A 17,581-nucleotide genomic window follows, 5' to 3' on the forward strand; every position below is an offset into this window, starting at 1 on the left:
ATCAGGGCTGTGCCATCATATTTGTTTGGTAAATTTGGGAGCAATTATTACTACTTCATTTCCCAAAATGCAGGATCATAATAAGCAGCATTGTTTACAAATGATGCTTGATCATTCTTTCCCAGATCCATGGCTGCTTGGTAACCCCTCTGAATTGCTTTCTTGTGGATTTATAGTAAGCAGGCTTCAATTTCCTACTGTTGATCTCTGTCAGAGCAGTTCACCTGGGGCTTCACAGACTACAGAGAAAAGAAGTTATTAAAAAAGACAAGTGAAATTACATAGTAGGACATAAATAAAATACAAATGAAATTTTGAATTGATGTGAACAAATAAAATAGCTGAAATTTGTCATATTAAAGCAAAGCAACATACATTTTTAAATATTTTAATTGAAAGTAGTTAGTTCTGTTTTAAATAAAAGAAATATTATTTATTGACTTACAAGTAAACAGAGAAATACTGCTATTTTCCCATACAACAAAATCACCAGATTTCATAAATGGTAATGTGTTCTCTTCATTGAGATATCATGTACTGTTCAGCCTCTAATGAGAATTTAAGTAGACTGGAGAACCTGAATTTTAAAAATAGTTTTATTTAGTAAATGAATGCGGTACATGAAGGGCCTCTCTGCCATAGCGTGCTGAATAGAAAGCATTGATGAACATAAGTGTATCCAGTTGTCACATACCAAAATATAGGGGAAGGGAATCTTACTGCCACTTGTTTGGTCTTCTTTCAATTATTCAGTAGCAGGGGGACTGTCTCAATTCAGTGCAGCTGCACCTGTATGTCTCCTTTGTGGCCCAGCAAGGGCACCTACTCTCAACTCCCAGCTCTCCATTCATTGCCTTTCTGGGTGGAAAAACATGGCTCTCTTCCCTCTGACTGGGGTATTTCCAGGGCGTACAGTTCCCTGCCTTCACTGTGTATTTCCCAGCACAGATAGATTGCCCAAGGTTTCCAACTTGATTTCTCTTCAGCGGTGGTTAACAGACTGGAGAACCTGAATTTTGAAAATAGTTTTATTTAGTAAATGAATGCAGTACATGAAGGGCCTCTCTGCCATAGTGTGCTGAGTAGAAAGCATTGATGAACATAAGTGTATCCAGTTGACACATACCAAAATATAAGGGAACAGATATAAGCACTTCCTCTGCTAGCCAATTACAACAGATATAAGCACTTCCTCTGCTAGCCAATTTTAGGGAAAAAAGCAAAGAAAACAGTAAAAGAACCAATATGCATGCTAAAAAATCTTACCAGAATTAACCTGAACCCTAACATAGTTCTGTTGGAATGCAGTTCTTCCATCCCCCACCCAGTGTGATTCCTTAGCAGTCAAAAATTAATTATAGTTTCAGCTTAGAACAAGCATGCTCATAATTTGTTTTGTTCACACTTTATACCATTCAAAGGTCTTTGATCAAGAGTTTTGTTCCAGAGATTACATTAATCCTGTCTTCCTGCTAAAGAAGTCCTATATAGTCTCAAAATAGCACATAAATGTTTGTATTTTAATACGCTGAACTTCAAAGATGTTTAACTTAATTCAGTAAAGTTCATTCAGGATTTTTCAGGAAATTGACAGTATCACAGGGAGATAATGCTATTTCCACCTGTATTACCTCCTAGATTTCTGTGTAAATCTTTCAAGTAAGACTGATCATATGTGAACCTCTGCCATAGGTGGTGGTGGTGGTTATTATTATACAATGTAAGGATTATTTGGAGTAAGAACAGTCTTTCATGAAGTCAGTAAATTAATTCTAGGCAAACTAAAAATCTTCCTGCTAGTTTGAAATAAGTTTAAATCCTTGATCTGTATCAAGCCCTTTCTAGGGTGTATCTCTGATGCATTTTGCCTTTTCTCAGTGGGAAAAACCCAAGTCTTTTCCCAACTTTTTATTTGCTAGTTTGCAATTAATTATATTGTTGCTCTGCTGCTGTTCTTTGACAATCAGTTTTTACTGAGAAGAATTAAAACGGTTGTTCCGGTGACATTTATATGCTTTCAGGGGACAAGAGATCCAATTTGTGCAATAACCGCATCTGATAAGACACTAATAGTGGTAAGTGGCATAGTTTAAATAAGCTGACCTTGGAAAGTCACAAGTTGGAAGAAACTTCCACAAAGGTTTGAATAAGTATTCAAACATCTGAAAGTTTTTTTTTTCTGAACTGAACTGAGTTGTTGGTCAATTCTACTCACGTGAATGCTGTAGTACTATTGATTTTTATTGAGATTACATATATGAGGAAAGACAGTAAGTTTAGCTACAATTTTGTAAACTTGGCTTGTGAATCAGAAATGAAAAGTGCCCTGGACTTCTGTCACTGATCTATGTTTTCTTAATAAAAATGCATGATTTGTGAACAACAGTCTCTTTTTTGCTTGTATTGAAGGGGTGGGAGATTACAGGCAAGAACACTCAATGCAGGGGTACTTCGTTGAAAGTAACATGCATAACTCTCAAAACTGGCTATTCATAAAACTGTCTTTCAAAGCATCTCTGATTAGTGTTGCCCCTCGCTTTGCTGTGCTTGTGGACCTGGTGTCTGGCTGCTCAAAATGCTTGACTAGGTGCTGTGCCTCAGCATTCCACCCAGACAGATACATGTCACCCTTGCTCTGACAAATATTGTGAAGCATATAGCAGGCTGTCTCCACCATGGGAATGTTGCTTTTGCTGAGGTCTAACCTAGTTAGCAGACTGTGGAACCTTCCCTTTAAACGTCCCAAAGCTATCCCCATTCTGCACTTGCTCAGTCTGTAGTTGACCTTGTTGCAGTCCAGGTTGCCCATGTATTGCTTCACGGGCCACAGGTGCAAGGGGTCAGCTGGGCCTCTAAGGATCACTATTGGCATTTCAGCATCTCCGATCATATTTTCTGGTTGGAGAAAAAGTTCCAGATTATAGCTTGCGGAACAGGCAGGAGTTCCTAAAGGTGTGTGTGTGTGTCATGTACCTTTCCTGACCATGTTGATATGAGTAAAATGGCCCTTGTGATCCACCTGCCCCTGCAGCAGCATCTAGAAGTACCCCTTGCAATTTATGTACTCCTTTGCAAGGTGGTCACATGCCAAGATGGGGATGTGTGTTTTGTCTATCACCTCATTCCAGCTCAGCAAAGCCCTTTACTATGTCCTCCATATTTCCAGAGTCACTACCAGAGCCGGCCCAAGGTACGGGCCAACCGGACTACCGCCCGAGGCGCCCCATTGTAGGGGGCGCCGTGCGGGGCTCCTGGGCTGGGCGGGGATGGCTCCATGTGCCCTGGGGAGCGCCACACAGGCTCCGAGCTCCCAGGGGCAGGGTCCGTGCATGCACGGGGGGGCAGGGGATGCCACGCTCCCAGGGGCGGGGCCGCACATGTATTGCACTCCTGGGGGAGGCGCCGTGCTCTCGGGGCTCGGGGCATACGAATGGCTCGGGCCAGCCCTGGTCACTATCCTCCATCGCTGAAAGGTATTGATTGTCTTGGCTACTTGGATCACAACAGTGGCCTTTTAGATTTCCCCACTCAAATTATTTCCTAATTGACCACTAGCTGTATGGTACTGTAAGCTTCCACAGGGCTATTACCACTCGCTTCTTCACTGAGAGAGTGAGTCTCATTCTGGTATTGCACTTCAGTGAGGGGGAAAGCAATTTGCAAAGCTCCATGAAAGTGGCCTCATGTATGCAAAAGTTTTGCAGCTACAGTTGATAGTCTCCTTTCTGCACCACAATGCAATCCCACCAGTCTGTGATTGTCTCACAGCACCAGAATCTGTGTGGCACTGTGTCCAGAGGATTGAAAATTGAGGCATTTGCAATTCGATTATTCTACATAATTTTCCATATTCTGAATCTGATTCTTTTGAATTATTTCTCTTTATTGGCCTCACAAAAGAACTGGGCCCTTCGTAGGGATTTGAATGAGGAAAGTGTGGGAGTCAAGAAGTTGGGTTTCTTCAATGTATTAATAAGTCATGAAGGCTGGGGTGGGAGAAGAAAGTGAAAAGGACATTGAGGTTGGTGGTATTGATAAAAAATAAGGGGAAATGTACGAGATAAAAGATCCGAGATTTATGTCAAGAATGTGTGGTAGCTTGAAGATGAGGATGAGAAATTAAACTATATATTGTGAGCAAGAGAAAACCCATGGAGCAATTCAAAGGAGGTAATGATGTGGTCTGATTGGATGAGGAAGATAATTTTGACCAATTTATTTTTTGGAGTGATTGGAGCAACATTATATATAGCAGAATTCAGAGATTTGTTTAATGTTGTGGTGGTGTTCCCCTTCTGTGTTCCTTCGAGTTTGTTCTTCATCCATGAAATCTTATTCTTAGGACATCATTGAAAGATTTGTTCAACAATATTAGGCAAGTTATATGGACTGTTTCAATATTCAAAAAGTTCCTTTTTCTAGGGGCGTGAATCTGGCACCATTCAGAGATATAGTCTTCCTAATGTTGGATTAGTTCAGAAGTATATCCTGAACTGTAGAGCCTATCAAATGTCTTTGAATTGCACCTCCAGGTAAGACTCAAATTTGGTTCTAACAGTTACTTAATTTTGAGATAATTTTCTAATAGATTGGAATGGTTTCCTTGGGAGTTGTTTCATGGTTTTAAAATATATTATTTAATCTAGGAGGTGGTAAAGTCCAGTGATAGGATACTAGACTGGGAGTCAAAACCTGGCTTCTAGTACTTGCTTACAGTGGCTTCCAGTTTTACCTTGTGTGACTCTTTAATTTTGCTATACAGGCAGTCCCCGACTTACGCGGATCCAACTTATGTCGGATCCGCACTTACGAACGGGGCTTTCTCGCCCCGGAGCTCACAGGCAGCGGTCAGCCACCTTGACCTCCGGGCGAGAAAAGCTGCTCCCGATGCCCCTGGTCTGCTGGGGACCGTCTCCAGCAGACCAGGGGCATCGGGAGCAAAGCAGCAGCCCCGGCGGGTTTGCTCACGGTGCCCCTGGTCTGCTGGAGACGGTCCCCAGCAGACCAGGGGCACCGCGAGCAAAGCCGCAGCAGCGGCATGTTCCCCCGCTTCTGAAGCTTTGCCAGAGCAAAGCCTCAGAAGCGCGGGACCCCGCCACGGCTGCGGGTTTGCTCGCGGTGCCCCTGGTCTGCTGGGGACCGTCTCCAGCAGACCAGGGGCACCGGGAGCAAAGCGAGACCCGCACCAGAGCAAAGCCTCAGAGGCGAGGCACCCCGCCGCTGCGGCTTTGCTCCCCGTGTCCCTGGTCCGCTGGGGGAGGGGGGCAGCTAGTGTGCCCCCCCCCAGCAGACCAGGCTTTTGTTGTGGACCCTGGGGCAGAGCAGCTGGGGCGCTGCCAGTTGGTCCCGCAGCGCCGCTCTGGGCACTACTGGACCAACCCGGCAGCACCCCAGCCCTCTGCCCCAGGCGTCCTGATTCAGCCGCTGCTGGTCAGTTTCAACAGCGGCTGAATCAGGACGCCTGGGGCAGAGCAGCTGGGGTGCTGCTGGGTTGGTCCAGTTGCGCCAAGGAGCCGCGCTACTGGAGCACCCCAGCAGCACCCCAGCTGCTCTGCCCCAGGCGTCCCCAAGTCAGCCGTTGCTGAAACTGACCAGCGCTGACTACAGGAAGCCCGAGGCACAGTTGCTCTGCCACGGGCTTCCTGGAATCAGCGGCTGATCAGTTTCAGCAGCAGCTGACTTGGGGTTCTTAAGTTGAATCTGTATGTAAGTCAGAACTGGCGGTCAGTTTCAGCAGCGGCTGAATCTGGACGCCAGTTCCGACTTACATACAGATTCAACTTAAGAACAAACCTACAGTCTCTATCTTGTACGTAACCCGGGGACTGCCTGTACTTCCTTCTCCCCATCTGCAAATGTGCTTTGTAAAGCGCTTGAAGATACATAGAATAAAGGTGCTATTTAGATACCAAATGTTGGTTTTAATTTTATTAACAATGTTATTGTTCATTAATATTATTTTTATACCATGATTGGCTCTCTTCTCCCACTGATTACATAGTTCCTGCTAGGATTAACTGTAATTGTTTGCACATGATTGACGGTAATTTTTCTCATTTTATTCTTATGTTAAAAGTGCAAAAGTTATAAAAGTAAGTTTTGCTTTTCAGAATTGGTTGTTTTAATTTCATAGTGAGAAACTTTATCACACGTGGGACCTCTTTATTTTTATATAGAGGAAATTCTTTAGCATTGTCAAAGTAATATATTGAACAATAATCCAGTTAATTAATCTCTGCAGTTATTTAAAATACAGTTTGAAGTATAGTTTTTGATAATTTTGATAATTTCCCAGTTTTGCAGAGGTGTGTAATCCTTTATTACTGCAATGGAATTTTTCATTTTATTTGCTACTTACCGTTTGTTTTAAGATGTGGCAGGGAATTTAGTACAAGACATTTTAAAAATACCTTTACAAATTAATTATCATTGAAGAGTTACATTTGGGTTTGGGCATAATAAATAGTGCATCTTATTGGTATAGTTATCATGAAGTCAACTGTATAGGGTCAGATTTTGCAATTTGTTGAGCTCCTGTAAAGTACTAAGTACCCCACAATACACATGAATGGGATTTCAATGTATTCAGCACCTTGTAGGATTAGGCCCTACATGGGTAGATGAATGTGTGCCATTTGGAATTTAAAGTATTTATTTAATTCATTCTACCCTATGGCCTTACTCTTTTCTCACACCAGCATAACTCATATATAACTGCATTGAAATCAGTGAAATTACATTAATGTAAAATTACTGAGAAATCAGAATCAGGCCTTTAGCATCTATTTTATTCTGTCTCTTGCAGAAAGATGGTAGTTGTTTAGATTTGAATACTACTAATCAGCTTTTTCATTTTCCCCACTGCCACCATTTTCTGATAGTCGCCTGGCTATCATAGACCTTTCTGGAATTCTAACATTCTTTGACTTGGATACGCGAGTAACAGACAGTACAGGACAGCAAGTCGTAGGCGAGCAGTTGAAGTTGGAGCGCAAAGATGTCTGGGATATGAAATGGGCCAAAGATAATCCAGACTTGTTTGCTATGATGGAGAAAACAAGAATGTATGTTTTCAGAAACTTGGATCCTGAGGTAAAATGATCAGGATATGAAAATGAATCACAGTGTATTTCATACTGTACATTTGAAATTCTGGGACTAGTAGGACTTTTCACATGGTTAAAGTTAGACAAGTACATACATATCTGGTCTATATCTGGAAATCCCAAGAAACCAGCTAGCTATATTGTATAAGTGCTGCCTACAAAAATAAATTACCAAATTTCATTTATGTTACAAAAATAAAAAAGGATTTAACTGCTTTTACTTATATTCTATTTGTGTGAGATTACAAAATAGTGCTATAGATATTATTTTAGATATCGTGGCTAAGATTTTATTGAAAATTAATGGTAAAACATAGAGAGTTGGTTAAATCCACCTCTGAACTTTTCCTTATCTACTAGGTATAGAAATATATGTTTATCCTAAATAATAAACAGATTTTAATTGTTCATACATCCAAATGCCAAGATTATTGTCCTATGCATCTGTTTCTCATAAGAAATGTCATTAAAATTTGATTTGGCAACAAGGAAAGTTTGTTTACATGTATGAACCTATGAGAGAGACAAGGTGGATATCATTTATTGGACCTAGTGGAAGGGAGAAGTTTTTGAGCTTACACAGAGCTCTTCAGGTTTGGTAAGGTACTCGAATGCCACTAAAATAAAGGAGGTGGGTTATAGAATGTTGTAATGAGCCATAAATCCAGTGTCTTTACCAAGTCTATGATTTTTAGTGTGTAACAAAGTTATGAATGTAAGCCCCCTAGCTCGTTTTTTGAAAGTATTGTGAAGGTTTCCTTTTAGGAAGAGGACTGAGAAGTCAGTTATGGAGTGATGGTTTTGTGAAACTGTTAGTTTTTGGTCTCAGTATGCATCCTCAAAGAGAACTTGCATAACACCTTCAAGGGATTTTGTTAGGATGTGTGTATTCTAGAAAAGATACGAGGAACAGCTTTTCTATCGTAGACATTATTGCGACACAAAGGGTTCTTACATCATTGTAGTAAATCCGATCTCCCTGAGGTCAATGCAAGAATTCTTCTGGTGAGCTAGCACTGTCCACACCGGGGGTTTGGTCAGCATAGCAATATCATAGAATCATAGGGCTGGAAGAGACCTCAGGAGGTCATAGAGTCCAGCTCCCTGCCCAAAGCAGGACCAACCACAAATAAATCATCCCAGCCAGGGCTTTGTCAAGCTGAGACTTAAAAGCCTCTAGGGATGGAAATTCTACCAGTTCCCTAGGTAACCCATTCCAGTGCTTCACCACCCTCCTAGTGAAATAGTATTTCCTAATATCCAAACTAGACCTCCCCCACTGTAACTTGAGACCATTGCTCCTTGTTCTGCCATCCATCACTACTGTGAACAGCCTCTCTCCATCCTCTTTGGAACCTCCTTTCAGGAAGTTGAAGGCTGCTATCAAATTCCCTCCTCACTCTTCTCTTCGACAGACTAAATAAGCCCAAATCCCTCAGCCTCTCCTCGTAGGTCATGTGCTCCAGCCCCCTTAATCATTTTGGTTTCCCTCCGCTGGATCCTCTCCAATGGGACCACAGCCTTTCTGTAGTGAGGGGCCCAGAATTAGACGCACTATTCCAGATGTGGCCTTACTAGTGCCAAATAAAAGGGAATAATCATTTCTCTAGATCCTCTGGCAGTGTTCCTCCTAATGCACCCTAATTTGCCATTAGCCTTCTTGGCTGCCATGGCACACTGTTGACTCATATCCAGCTTCTCAACCAGTGACTCTTAGGGGTGTTGATTTTTCACACCCTTGAGAGATATAGTTATGCTGGTGTAAATTTTCTGTGTAGATTAGCTCTTACACACTACAAATGCAGGGAAATTAACTGCTAACTTCACTTTGAGTGGTACCTTACAACATGTTAACTATTAGTTGTTAGTTATTTTTTGAAGTTTTTTTAATACGTTAACTTGTTATACTAAACAATCTGATCCATCTTGAATTTAACTGTGATACTGTAGGGCTGGTCTACACTGTGTCACTGATGGGTACAAAAACTCCATACATCTGAGTAATGTAGTTAAGCTAAGCTAAGTAACAGTGTAGAGAGCACTAGATCAAGGGAAGAATTCTTCCATTGATCTAGTTATTGCTTCTCCGGGAGAAGGTTTAATTCAGTAATGGGAGAACCCTTTTGTTTCCATAGCAAATGTCTAAAATAGGTATGTGAATGAGTAACTAGTTAACTGGTTTCATGGTAAACATCAGTCTTACTGGGTGAGGCTTACCAGGTACTCGTTAACTGGTACCTCGGAGCAGCCCCTGCTTGTGGCAGGATTGGAAGCCAGCCATTCCACATGTGCAAACGCGGAGGTGCTGGGAGCAGAAGCTGGCCACTCCACATGTGGGGGAATGGAGCGGGAGCAAACGCCAGTAGCTCTACAGGCTGAGGGCAGCTCCAACTGGGCTGGAGCAGTCCCTCCTGGGATCCCACTGAATCAGCTAGCCAGTTTAACCTAAGGGATTTTACATCTCTAGTCTAAAATGAAATAAGAGTTGCCATAGTCTACACTTTTCTGGTGTAGTACTAAAATAGACAGCGCCTGCATACATTTCACAGATTTCAAGAGCTCTCTGTAAGCTTGAAATCTTGTCTTTTTCATCAACAGAAGTTGGTCCTATGAAAGAGATCACTCACTTTTTTTTCTCTAATATACTTTGACAAACACAGCTACAACAACACTGCAAATAAATATGAAACTTGTATCAGATTTATGTAAAGTTGTTTATTATCTTTTAACCTTATTTATTTTAAGGAACCCATTCAGACTTCTGGATATATTTGCAACTTTGAAGATTTAGAAATTAAATCTGTTCTGTTGGATGAAATATTAAAAGTAAGTGTGATTAAATTTTTATTGTAGAAAAATCTAGTGTCTAATAGGGATGTGAAAAATGAAAAGAATATAAATATTGTAACTGATAAAAATCAGTTATCAGTTACACGGGTAACTGTTCTGGGGCTGCCATGGCTCCCAGCCTTGTAGGGCTGCCACCACTTCCAGTTCCACAAGACTGCCAGTGCTGCCGTGGCTCCCAGCCCCATGGGATTTCCAGGGCTGCTACAGCTCCCAGCCTATGGGGCTGCCAGGATTCCTGGCTCCAGGGGACTGCTGGGGCTATCACTCCCAGCCCCACAGGGCTGCTGGAGGCATGGGGCTGCCAACCCTCCCAGCCCAAAGGAGAGTTTAACTGGTGGGGATAACCAATATGTGTTAACTTATTGGTTAACCGATTAACTTACATCCCTAGTTTCTACGTTACATGATTTGCACAAAGGCAGTTTCTAAGGAGTGGTAGAGGCATTGAGTAAAATTTGGTCTTTTTTTCCTGTCTTTTAGAACCCTGAGCATCCTAACAAAGAATATATAATTAACTTTGAGATCCGATCACTACGAGACAGTCGCGCATTGATTGAAGAGGTCGGGATTGAGGAGTCTTCCCAATTCATTGAAGATAATCCACATCCTAGACTTTGGTAAAATCCCTTTTCAAAATCCATTCTTCTACTGCTTCCATTGAATTATAAACCTGTCTTTTCATATGCTTCTTCTTAAACAAGTCCCCTAGTTTATTATAAAAAGACAGAATAGGCCTCTCTGACACACAGCTCAATATTGTGCTTTTTAAATAGCTCTTGTGTCTGTTGTATTAAACTCAGCAGACAACTGCTCCATCTTTGCTCTCCACTATTGTGGCTACTTTTCCACCTTTTGCCTCAAATATTATGCAGGACACCACAGGCAGCTATAACCATTGGGATATTTTTCTCAGAAATCCAGTTTTTTGAGTAAACAATATTGGTTTCCTTTCAGTCTACCAAAAGCACACCGAACTGTCATTCTGCACCTGCTGAGCCAGTAGCTGAATGTTTCTTTAGTGATGTCAAGGTGTCAAGCTTCTTTATGGAAGCTTGAGCAAGGGGTAGGCTGGGTCCTCCCAGGATCACTAATGGCATTTCAGCATCACCAATGGTAATCCACCAGTTGGCAAAAAATGCCCCTGCTTGCAGTCTGAACAGTTCTGTATTCTTAAATATATGAGTGTCATCCATCTTCCCTCCCCAGCCCATACTGATATGGTGAAGTGACCCAAGAATCTACCAGTGTTTGCATAACAATGGAAAACACTTTCTATTGGTATACTCTGTGGCAAGCTTAAAATAGGGATATACATACCACAGTTTAGAAACTCCATTGCTGCAAATTCATCCACAATGTCCTACACATTACCAGAGCCAACGCCAGCATAGTAGGTTACCATTAACAACCCTGTACACTTATGACAAAGGTTCCTGTGGTGGATTTTCCAACTCCAAAATGATTTCCCACTCACTGGTAGCAATTTGACCTTGCAAGCTTCCATAGTGCAATCACCACTTGCTTTTCAACTGTCAGTGCAATTCATTCTAATGTCCCTTATTGGAGGGCTGAGGTGGGTTCAGCAACAGATCCAAGAATATGATCTTGAATATCTGAAAATCTGTTCTTCATCCCAAACCTGCAGTACAATGTAATTCTACCTTTCATTGGTCATCTCTAAGTTCCAGAAGCGGGACTCTGCCATGTGAGCTGCTCTGAGAATTCAACAAGTTTGAATTGGCTTTTGCTATGTCTCACAGCAGTCTGTCATCTACAGAATTATCATGTTCTCTTCTGCTGCTGGAGGCACATGCATTCTGTGTTTGCAACACTCATGACAATAGGGTGTTCCATGCTTCTATTAGAGATGGCAAACAGTGACAAGTGCAAGACATGTTTGAGGGATTAGACTTAGGACCCATGGCAGAGATCCAGAGCCCCACCGCATGGGATGGAAGCCTGGGACCCTGAGCCCACTCCCCCACCCCTGGGTTAAAGCTAAAGCCTGAGCAAGTTAGCTTCAAAGGGCTCCCTGTGGTGTGGGGCCTCAGTCACTAGCACTGCTTGCTACCAATCAATACTTGTCTTGGCTTTTATATGCAGAAAAACATTTGTTGTGGCACAAGTGGGCTGTGGAGTTTTTATAGCATTTTGGAGATGAGGGACAACTCAGAAAGAATTTCAGAACTCCTTGTAATGATCAGGCTTGATATATCTGGTCTATGTAGTTAGTGCTCTAGTTGTATTGACTCATTCAATATGTTGAGAGGCTAAGCCAGACCTAGTTAGTTTTGGGTTTGTAATACATTTTAGAGCTCATTCAAATGCCAGATTGACCACTTTGGGGGTAGAAACCCTTTATTTATCCACAGAAAAGAATAGCTTGGGATGTGGCAGTGTGGGGAGTGCTCTTGCTCCTCTACACTTTACCTCCCTGTGGCTCCATCTGCCATGGGTGTGTGGAAGGGCCTGCCCACTGCTGCCATCCTGCACCAGGGCCCCTCATCAGTATCCCCCGAGACCATGTCTTTTGGCATGCCATGGTGGGGGAGAGGGCATGGTGATGGTGGGAAGGGCCAGGACTTGGGGAGATGGGAACAAACAGCCTCCCCTCCTAGCCCACTGAGACTCTCAGGCCAGATTTTGCAGCTGCTCAGAACAGGGATGGCCCATGGGCTGGAATTTGAGATGCCTGCTCTAGCATTTTCCTTGGATATCTTTGCTTCTCTTATCAATTTTCTACAAGTCCTAGTGTCTGTAAAAATTAACTGAAACAAGCTAAATATGTGTCAAGAGTATGAGACTGATACAAAAAAGGCAAATATGATTCTGCAATGCATTAACAGTAATATTGTGAGTAAGACACGAGAAGTAATTATTCCACTCTACTCTGCGTTGATTAGGCCTCATTGAAGTACTTTGTCTAATTCTGGGCACCTCATTTCAAGAAAGATGTGGAAAAATTTGAGGGGGTCCAGAGAAGAGCAACAGAAAAGATCAAGATATAAAAGACATGACCTGTGAAGGAAGACTGAAAGAGCTACGTTCGTTTAATTTAGAAAAGAGATGACTGAGAGAGGACATGATAGCAGTTTTCAAGTACCTAAAAGGGTGTTATAAGGATGAGGAAGAAAAATTGTTCTCCTTGACCTCTGATGATAGGACAACAAGCAATGGGCTTAAATTGCAGCAAGGGAGTTTTAGGTTACACATTAGGAAAAACTTCCTGTCAGGGTTATTAAACACTGGAATAAATTACCTATGGAGGTTGTGGAATCTCCATCATTGGCAGGGGACTGGATTTGATGATCTCTCGAAGTCCCTTTCAGTTCTAGTATTCTATGATATTATCAAAATGAAAAATTTTGAAACCAAAATGTTTTGGTAATATACAAATGACATTTTGGTGTCATTTCAACCCCCCCGGCCTCTCCTCACCCTTCCCAAAATTTATGTAGTTTTTCAGGTGTTTTGACAAAAAGAAAGGGTTTGAAAATAACCTGAGACAGTAGTAATGTCTCTCTTATTGGTATTAAGCCAGCAATTGGGTCATTCATCTGGGGTCATTCATCTTGGATGCATAGGTTCAAGTCCCCCTTCAGCCTGATGTGAAGGAGGGACTTGAACTTAGGTTTCCCGTCTCTCAGGTGAGATTGCTAACTAGCAGGCTGTAGAGGCATTCTCATTTTCTTTCCCTGGCCCAATCACTGTTCCTTGTCATATGAATAACTATGATTTGCCACTGTGAATAACAGTGTGGTGTAGGAGACTCAAGTTCAGGTTCCTGCTCCGACGACTATCCATAGAGCAGGGACCTAAACTTGGGTTTAGCATTACCAAAACAATGACCCGCTCATGATTGTCTCTGTCTGTCTGTCTGTCTTAGGGTATGTCTACACAGCAAAGTTATTTCGAAATGACAGACATTATTCTGAAATAACTTTACTAGTGTCTACACAGCCAAGCCGCTATTTCAAAATTAATTCGAAATAGCGGAGCGCTTATTTCGAATTTGGTAAATCTCATTCCACGAGGAATAATGCCAAATTCGAAATAGCTCTTTTGAAATGGGGGTATGTCTACACTTGCAGCCTATTTCAGATTAGGGCTGCAAATGTAGGCATTCGGAATTGCAAATCAAACCTGGGATTTAAATATTCCACGCTTGATTTGCATCTTCCCGGCCGGGCGCTATTTTTGAAATTTACAAGCCTGGAATAACTGCCCATGTCTACACGCGGCAGTGAAACGGGCGTTCGAAATAAAACCCTATTTCGAACTACTTGTTAAACCTCATTGCAGGACTTTTGCCATTTGTTGAACACAGCACAAAGTAGTGAATAGTTTTGGTCAACCTGGAACTGCATTTTTTTTTTGGTTAATAACTATTTGTATGAAATTTTTTTCCTAGCTCTACTGAAGAGTCACAAAACAATCTGTCCCTGATTCCTTACTAACCTAGAGCAGTCTTGACTAGGGATATAACCGACTAGTGGAGTAGTGACTCGACTAGTTGCTTCCCCTCTCTTGCTGCCTTTATCAGAGACAGCAAGGGGGGAGTAGGAGCCAGTGGAGTCTTAAAAGCTGGTTCCCCCCAGCACCATCTTCGCAGGGGCAGGGGAGGAAGAGGCATAGCGGGGGACCAGACAGGAGCCGGGAATCAGCTGTCCCAGATCACGCCTGGTTCTCCCCACCACCCCCCTTTTCCAGCTGTGCTTCGGCCTTTTACATGTATTAAGAGCCTGCCAGTTCTTAATACATTTAAAAGGCAGAGCCACAGTGGGATCAGCTCCCAGGACTGAAAGCTGATCCCACGCGGCTCCTCAGTTTCTCCCGCTTATCTACTAATCAACAAATCAAATTTCCATCAACTGGTTGATTAAATGCAATTTAATATCCCTAGTCTTGACCAGGTGAGCTAGAAGGGGAAGCAGTGGTACTGGAACGATTTGTATAGTGGGGGTGCCGAGATCCATTGAACCAAACTGTAAGTCCTGTATATCATGGAAACCACTTAAAAACAAGTGTTGCAGCAGCATCCGCAGAACCCCTAGTTCCAGCACCTATGAGTGGAAGCCATTACAAATTTTTTTAATTATTTGTACCATTAAGTTCCAATGAATGCATGCTTCTTTCAGTACACTCAGTGGAACTGGACACTCCACTGGATATTTGATGGCATACACTCACGTTGAGGTTAGTGATTCTAGAAGTGAGTGCTGAATTAGCCCTCATTCAGGTGTCTCTTTTAACTTGACTAGTTAAATGATTCCTAATATCACTTCCTGGTATGGCTGCTTTTCTAGCTATAACCTCTGTTCTTTGCCTGTGACACACATGTCTAATTTCCTGTGGGTTGTATGTTTTGAACTCATTTTGGTTGCTGGATTTAGTGTGTGAGTGCTAGGTGATACTGGTGGCCTGTCTTATACAGGACAACAAATTAAATCTAGTGGTCTCTTTTTTCCTTAAACTCTGTGACTATCTGTGCTGATCCCACAGGCGTCTCCTGGCTGAAGCTGCTCTTCAGAAGCTAGACCTACAAACTGCTGAACAAGCATTTGTGCGCTGCAAAGACTATCAAGGCATTAAATTTGTGAAATGCCTAGGAAATCTGCAGAGCGAGTCAATGAAGCAGGCTGAAGTGGCAGCTTACTTTGGCCGCTTTGAAGAAGCTGAAAGAATGTATTTGGATATGGACCGAAGGTAATTACATAGAGTAACTCCAGCAACAAAAGTGGGAATGTTTAAGCAGTGAGGGCTTTTTCAAGTTCTGAGAAAAAGAACAAATTTACTTACATAGAAAAAACTGCTGTACTGGTAGATTACAAATCCCTTTATTATTTAGGTTAATTACCGCTAATGCATTCCAAAGAGTCTTACTTCCACTCTCTTTACTAATTGATCTCCATAGCAATCTTCATAGACCTTTTGGAATGTGAGTCTGAATGGCTCAGGTAAGATTCCAAAAAAAAAAAAAAAGAAATAGTTTAAACTGTTAGCCAAATCTTGCATTCTTTGAATTACACATGCACATTGCTGGGTTGCTAAATTAGCAGTAATCACATGGGAAAACACAATGGATGACATTTGGACAGCTTAATGAAAACTTCTGCTCAAGGGTTTGTGTTTTTTACTTACAATTTTTTAGGAAGTAGAAAATAAAATATTGAAAACATTATAAACTAGGAGCACACATTGAGCTGGAATTCTGTTTAGTTCTGGTCATACCATTCCAAGAAGGGTTAGCTGAAATAGGGATCCAAAGACGGAGGACAAATGAGTGGAGGCAAGAAAAGGCTGCCATACATTGGGTGGGACTTCACGAGTAGATAAACAGAGCCATGAAAGAGGTATCAAAAAGAACAAATATTATTAGGTATGTCAGTCAAAGCTTCCATTAGCTTTTCTCATGATAGAAGAACAAGGAAACACTCAATAAAATTGAAGGTAAGAATATAAAGCTAATAAAGAAAATAACTTTTTTACCCAATAGAATAGAAGGCATTCTGTATCAGTGAGGCAGAGAGCCCTAGGAGGCATTCTGGTTGCACAGTCTGAGAGATCCCTTTAAGGGATACAACATATACCCTTCCTCATGGCTGTACAGTGGAACTACTCAGTGGGAGTAGTGGACAGCCAGGATTCTGCTTATTTCCTGACTGCTTCAGGGGAAAAACATTTCAGTATCAGCCACTACCTAGGGGCTAGAGTTCTGGGCAGTCTTTTATTCCCTTCCCCATGACTGTGAAAGCTGCATAAAAACAATCAAAATGTAGCCCAAAGTAAATAATTCTCTTTTTCAAATATACTTTTGAAAATTCTTTTAAAACAGATATTCTTATTTATTTAACTGTTTGAAGCATGATAACTAATCAGGGTAGTTTGTCTTTGTTTTATGCCACTTTAAGTCTTCAGGCTGTAAGTCTTTCATTTCTTCTCTCTTTTCACCTGCAGAAGTAGTACTTCTAACACTTATGTCAATTTCTGCAGCTTTTTATTTTCCTTGTTTTCTAATATTTTCTAATATTTTCAGAGATCTAGCTATTGGTCTACGGATAAAACTAGGAGACTGGTTTCGAGTATTGCAGCTATTGAAAACAGGCTCAGGCGATGCAGATGACACCCTTCTTGAACAAGCACATAATGCTATTGGAGACTATTTTGCAGACAGACAAAAATGGTATGTGTTAATAGCAGGAAATAATGAGGTGGTTGTAGCTGTTTTGTATTTAAGACTCTGTTTATAAAGCCCAGCACTAAAGCATGGTAGGTGTATTCAGGAGCTGGAGTGTAGAGTGTGTAAATGTGGAATGAACAGGCATGATCCAGCCCTGTCACTTTGAAGAGTTAGTAAGTTTCAAATGGAATGTGTCCAGCCACTACTTGCTGCTTTGAAACTCCACAGAGAACAGTTATTCGTAGTGGAGAGAATTGAGAAGTAATAATTCCAGCTCTCCCAGGATTCCAATCACTAAAAAAAGTCTTCAGCTTTAAAAAAAAAAAAGTCCCTAGGCAAACAATTTTGTTAAGATAAGAGTTAAAAATTATGAGTAAATGTTAATTACTAATTAGGGCACGTCTACACTGCAGGGCAAAAGTCAATTTAAGATATGCAACTTCAG

At 41.7% G+C, this 17,581-nt stretch overlaps 1 protein-coding gene across 1 annotated transcript in view; it reads left to right on the top strand.

Moving 5' to 3' along the window:
• The window catches only part of WDR35 (WD repeat domain 35), an 82,398-nt gene that overhangs the window by 53,918 nt on the left and 10,899 nt on the right, over nucleotides 1–17,581 (top strand). Inside the window, exons 14-20 of the mRNA XM_006137577.5 lie at nucleotides 2,022–2,075; nucleotides 4,423–4,532; nucleotides 6,882–7,092; nucleotides 9,852–9,932; nucleotides 10,437–10,573; nucleotides 15,459–15,662; nucleotides 16,993–17,139. Of these exons, the coding sequence (XP_006137639.1) occupies nucleotides 2,022–2,075; nucleotides 4,423–4,532; nucleotides 6,882–7,092; nucleotides 9,852–9,932; nucleotides 10,437–10,573; nucleotides 15,459–15,662; nucleotides 16,993–17,139 (944 nt within the window). The remainder of the gene's footprint in view (nucleotides 1–2,021; nucleotides 2,076–4,422; nucleotides 4,533–6,881; nucleotides 7,093–9,851; nucleotides 9,933–10,436; nucleotides 10,574–15,458; nucleotides 15,663–16,992; nucleotides 17,140–17,581) is intronic.

This window comes from Pelodiscus sinensis, chromosome 3 (assembly GCF_052426305.1).
Source record: "Pelodiscus sinensis isolate ZL-2025 chromosome 3, ASM5242630v1, whole genome shotgun sequence".
Lineage (NCBI taxonomy): Eukaryota > Metazoa > Chordata > Testudines > Trionychidae > Pelodiscus > Pelodiscus sinensis.